Here is a 6181-nt window from a genome sequence, read left to right as displayed (position 1 = left end):
TGTCTTTATATTTGAACTACACTTATGAATGAACATCTATGCCTTTTATATGACAATATTATTTAATGTCTTGGCAGCAATGATAGCAATATTAATCTTCAGAATGTACATACCTGTGCCTTCAAAACCTTTTTCTCGACTTGTGTGTCTGATTTGCTGGGTGGACGGGTGTGGGCTTGCAGCCTGATGTGTCAAGTGTCTGTTGAAGTGACAATAACACTACAGAGGATGTAAAACTTCTAGGAAGCGATGCTGAGCAAAATATGGTTTTATTTTAAATAAAGACACTACTTATTTCACCACGTATTTGCAATTACTTACAATTATGTTATTTACATTTGGAAAGACATATAACCTACATAGACAACAAGACCAGGATGGCTGTCATTGTTTTAAAGGGATCCTACTGCAGATGGAAACTAGTCTTTCGGCTAATTCTGGCATATTTACAGAAATGTTTATGAATATGCACTGTCCCTGACAAATAAAGATTAAATTAAACATAGGTAACTGAAATATCAATTAGTCTACGTAATTGCCATTTTATTAGCATTTAAACCGCTACATGATGCACTGACAACTGCAGTAGTTGTCTTGTTTAATGCTAAGTGAACAACATTAGTGGCTCTCACATAACATATATAACATTTGTCCCAGACCAACATGTTTTATACTACACAATATCACCTACACCTTTCAGACCATAAATGCTTTTCTCATGTAAATGAGGCTGTTTATGTAACTTTGTAAATATTCAAAAGGTTTTTCTTTTTTTAACACATTTTGAAACCTTACCATTTTAAATAAATTTCAGTCAATACTGCATATTAATGAAAAGGATAAGTCTGGCGAAATGCTATATTTTTCTTACTGTCAACGAATTTCAATGAATTGATTGTTCTAATAAGTATTGTGTATTTAAAGCTTGATTTTTATATATATATATATTTATACACCGTATATATAAAATTGTGACCCATTTTAAGTTTAATGCCTTAGCAATAAATTTGCTTGGTGCTAGGCCTGTGCAATTAAATCTTATAAAATCGCAATCTTGATTAACCCTGTTCAAGATTTAAGTTTTAAATGACTTTTAGATTTTTTTTTTTTTTTTTTTTTAAATGACTGTGGTTCTCACTTAACGAGCCGACTGCATCACAAGCGCTAATACTTTCTTTGAATGCGAATGGAAAAAAAGTTGTATAAAGCCTTTTGTGGCTCCAAGTGCAAAATTTTGATAAATTGCCTCAAGGGATGCAACTTGAGTCAGCACTGGTTGGGGCTGAAGAGTTTAAAAATGGAAAAAAAATCTAAGGATGTGGAGTTAGAAAGAAGTGAGCTAACCAAACCTCTTGCAGTTGGTAAAAGATGATATCTCTGGTTCGACATTGTTCATGATAATGCTTTTTCAAACTGTCCATCGAGAGTCTGACAATGGAATAGAAGTACGAAATTGCTAAATTGGTAGTCTTTTAAGCGTATTAATAAACCACAGGGCAACAGTTTAGACACTGGGCTTCTGAATCATGGTATGCATACTGTAGTAATAATAATAATAATAAATTGAATTTGTATAGCGTTTTTCAAGGACCCAAAGCCACTGTGTGAAAGCTGGATCACCATATACAGTAGTAAACAGTAGGAATGTAAAGCAAGGTTTTTTCTTTTCACGTATAGTCCTCTTTCAACAAACTAAATGCACAGGTGAAGAGAACTTGAAGCGAACCATACTCAGACCACCTCCAGAAAAGAGTATGAATCGTTCCAGAGGAGTCTGACTCCCTTTGGCGTGTTTACATGTGCACAAAGAAATTTCCGTCTAATAGGTCTGAGTTCTGAGGGCTGAAACTGACAAAGTGTGAAAAATGCCCTAATTTTGCACTGCTGTTTACCATGAATGAAACGATGATACTCTACTGTCAAAAGAAGCGGGGACTAACTAACAGTAGCCTTTAAAACACAGGAGCTTCACAAAACCACACTGGCTGTGGCGCAGTTATTGGCTGAGAGGCCGATGCGTCGGCGGCATGTGAACATCTTGCGGAGCTCAGAGCGGAAGCGGTCATGCAGCCAGGCGTAGATGAAAGGGTTACAGCAGGAGGAGCTCATCGCACACAGGTGACAGAGCAGCTGGATGAGCAGAAAGTACGGCTTATCGATCAGGTCGATGTCAATGTCCCGCAGCACGTTGAACACGCTGATTGGCATCCAGCAGACGCCGAAGGCCGCCACCACCAGGCTCACCAGCCGGAAGGTCTTGCGTTTGCGCACGCGCTGAGCCTCCGCCTGGCTCTGGGTGCGGTGGCCCGGTACGACACAGTTCCGCAGTTTAACAGAGATGCACAGGTACGAGATGCAGAGCGCCGACAGAGGCAGGACGTAGGTGATGAAGAGCGTGCTGTACGCGTAGACCAGCCGCTCCCTCTCCTGGCCCATCCAGAACTCCTCGCAGATGGTGAAGCCCTCGTTCTTAAACTCCACGTGGTAGGTGTGAGCCACAGCGGGAGCCACGAGGCCGCAGGACAGCAGCCAGATCCCAGACAGAAGGTAGGTGCAAGCCAAGACTGAGATCCGCTTTTTCAGAGGATGAACTGTGGCATAGTATCTGTAAAGAAGCAGAGAAGAGGAAAAGTTTTAGTTTGTTTTACCAGAGTTAGATTTGATTAGATCTACCTAACTAAACTGTTGTGAAAAATTATAGAAACATGCCAAACATGAGTTAAAGGTCCCATATCATGCTCATTTTTAGGTTTATACTTGTGTTTTGGGTTTCTACTAGAACATGTTTACATGCTATAATGTTCCAAAAACACAATTTTTCTTATACTGTGTTGCTGAATATACCTGTCTTCACCCTCTGTCTGAAATCCTCTGTTTTAGCGCCTGTCTCTTTAAGACCCACTCCCGAAAAAGGCCAGCCTGCTCTGATTGGTTAGCATTTCTGGGTCTTCCACATTTGTGCTCTCTGTGTCTCTGCGCCGTCATTGCAGCCGGATAATGACAGTACCTGCACTTTCTACCTAAGTATATACTGTCTTGTTGTGACATCACAACTGTATGGAATTCCTTAACGGCTCGTTTAAAGGCACAGTTTGTCAATACTGGCTGTGTGCATCTGTCTGTGGATTGAGCGTTTTGATACCTATACAGTACTTACATTCCGCCTGGACCTGCTTTAAAATAAAAGCATCAAACTTTTTACAATATCTTCAAGTAAAGAAGTAAGTCAGCATTTACAAGTCATCATTTGCAAACTGCATATGACAGCACAGATACACCAAGAAAGCACCACAGATACTACAGCTTCAAAAAAATCCTGTTAACAACATTTCGCAAAAAATCGAATTCAGCTCTGCCGCTCTGGCAGAAAAAGCAGGGGTCGGCCATGTGGCCCAGCTTCCTGAGAAATGGGGAAGAATATTACTGTCTGATATATTGTAATCCATCCCTTTTTTGTCCCTCAGCCAGACAGGTTTATATTTGGAGAAACTCAAAGAACAGGGTTAGTGCCCAATATCGGTTTAGAGCCGTAGAGGATCTGCAGTGTAGAGTGGACGGCCATTTATGAGATATATCTTCCCTTTCAAGGATGGAAAGGATAATACCCCCATTAACCAAGGTTAAGAATTCTAGTGCAGTACTTCATGATATATTATCTTTGAAACTGTTTTCAATGCAGTTCAGAACGTGCATGAGACCAGTCGAGGAAGACTGAAGAAAAGATGTGGTTCTGGAAACTCTGTCCCCCAGAAATAAAAGTAGATATATATATTTAAAATTTGACGAACAAGGGACTTGGCCCCCTTAACCCTTGCGTTGTCTTCCCGTCAAAATTGAAAATCCCTTTTTTTTCAATCGCTTACTATCAATGTTTAAATTTTTTCTTATGTTTTTTGTCCCATTTTTCAACACTTGCCGCTTTTTCCAATGTTTATCACTTTTTTTTTTTTTTACATTTTCAACACTACTAACTTATAAACTTTTAGTTTTACAGTTATTTTTGGAATTTGTGGTCAATAAACCTCATTTATAGGAAATTATACCTAATGTTTGAGTTAGAAAAGCAGAAATTAGGAATTATTGAGACTAAAATTAAAGGAATGGATGTTGATGGATAATCACAGACTGGAATATGTCAACTTTTACTCAACACTATTTCAAAAACACTTCAATTTATTTTTCAAACGCTATAACATTGAATACGACCTTCCAAAATTAATGAAAGTAGAGATTTGTACTTGCCAAAGAGCGTTATTTAGAATCAATTATGTTATTTTGGGGAATTAAAAAGAACACTGATATAGGAAATTGGGACAATTTGACCCGAGGACAACATGAGGGTCAAGATGTTTAAAAGATGGGGCCGGTCTGGGCCACGGGGCCCCGGACGATTTTTGGTCCGTCCCTGGATCTGAATACGCCGTTCCTGTGTTTGACTTCCATTTTTACTTGCTTTTTAAACTGAGGCTCCACTGCAACTATGGCTGGACAGTTAAATCTGAGAAATTATATTCTTTCCAATAATTTCCAATTTCCAGTAATTTCCAATATGCTTTGGCACTTAGTTGGAAAATTTCTCTGTTCTCGCCCTGTAAATGTTAATTTAGTTGGCCGGTAGCTACTTTATTTATTATTTTTAGCTTTTATTATGAATGTAAGCGTAGTTATTTTCAGAATCCGCTGAAATCATCCAGGTTTTTACACATTTGCATCTGCCACTGCAATTCTGTGCGGAAAGACATAGTGACATTCATTGTGAGGAAGTATGGACCTTATTATTTTTCATTTATGTGTATTTATAAGAGGGTGTGTAAGTATGTTTGAAAGAAAAAAAAAAAAAATGCCTCAAGCTGAAAACCTTTTTGCGCCACTAATGATGCATTATAAATGTCAGTGGAAATGCAGAATGCATGGAAAGATTTTCCAGGGTTTTATTTAATACCTTCCACCGTCCTCTCCTCCTCCTTACCTGTCCACACCGATGGCCGTGAGAGTGAAGACGGACACGTACACCGTCACCGGCTGGATGAGGTACACCAGGTAGCACATGAAGCGGCCGAACACCCAGCCGTGTGGGTTGAAGGCGTAGGCCAGGGTGAAGGGGACACACGTGGCGCACATCAGCATGTCGGAGAAGGCCAGGTTTCCGATGAAGAAGTTGGTGACGTTGTGCATCTTGCGGGTGCGGCAGATGACGTAGAGGAGCAGGTAGTTGCCGAAGACGCCCACCAGAGCCACCAGGGTGTAGCAGGGGATGATGAGCAGCTTGAAGGACTGCAGCAGCTCCACACCCACAAACTGGGAGCTGCGCTTGGAGGAGCCGTTCTGCAGCGCCACCTCAAACACCTGACCGCTGTCGTTCCCAGTCACCTCGGGCATCAGGCACGGGGGGGTGAGCTCTAGTGCCCAGCCGCTGTCCGCGTCCTCCATCCCCAAAAGCTGATGTCAACCTGGAGGAGAAATCATGAATACGATGAACTGCGGTGCATGTGTTCCGGGCAGCAACTACAGATTATTTTCATTGCAGATGAATCGGTCGATCAATTTTCTCGATTAGTCGTTTGGTCAATTACGATGTGTTTTTTACTCTTTTTTTTTTTTTTTTTTTTTAAAGAAGTCAATCAGTAGGCTCGTTCAAGATGAACTGCGCCTTGTCTGTAAAGTGGACTAGATCAGGCGGCAGCAGCGGGGGGGGACAAAAGGCTGCGGTAAAGTCGGACAGTTTCCAGCCGATTTTAATAAAATATAAACAGACCCACGTATCAGCTGGTACACAGTCTCTAGTTGTTTTAATCATGACAGAGTAGCTCTCAAGATGTTCTACATGCAATCTGTTGCTGATTTTAATTAACAGACTGTGTCAGTGATCTGAACAGATTTACTCTCTGACTTCTAAATGTAACTATCAGCCACACAACATGTGTTCTGTACAGAATAAGTCTTTAAATCAGACAAATGGCAATTAAAATCCCTCTGATTCAAAATCAATAAAAAGTTTATACAAGTCGATTGTGAACCAATCAGCTGAGAGGCCGGCGTTTCCCAGCATGCTCTAGGTCCGCCTGGGTCTTGCAGTCGGTGAAAAGCAACTACGCTGCCTGCGTCTCAGACCTGCGGCCGCCGTGCTCTCGTGAGATTATCGTTGCCCACGTGTGCATGACGTCAGAGCAAGTCGGGATCA

At 41.0% G+C, this 6181-nt stretch overlaps 1 protein-coding gene across 1 annotated transcript; it reads right to left on the bottom strand.

Moving 5' to 3' along the window:
* Positions 1-1034: 1034 nt before the first annotated feature.
* Positions 1035-5685, bottom strand: prlhr2a (prolactin releasing hormone receptor 2a). The gene is made up of 2 exons (XM_032517035.1): positions 4970-5685; positions 1035-2605 (listed from the first exon to the last, which is right to left on the bottom strand). Exons 1-2 carry the CDS (start codon positions 5428-5430, stop codon positions 1969-1971), a joined length of 1098 nt encoding a protein of 365 aa, XP_032372926.1. The 5' UTR covers positions 5431-5685; the 3' UTR covers positions 1035-1968.
* Between the last annotated feature and the right edge of the window lie 496 nt (positions 5686-6181).

The sequence above is a fragment of the Etheostoma spectabile genome, chromosome 5, assembly GCF_008692095.1.
Source record: "Etheostoma spectabile isolate EspeVRDwgs_2016 chromosome 5, UIUC_Espe_1.0, whole genome shotgun sequence".
In the NCBI taxonomy this organism is placed as follows: domain Eukaryota; kingdom Metazoa; phylum Chordata; class Actinopteri; order Perciformes; family Percidae; genus Etheostoma; species Etheostoma spectabile.
Note: the sequence above shows the minus strand (reverse complement) of the source record. Positions and strands in the feature narration are given on the sequence as shown.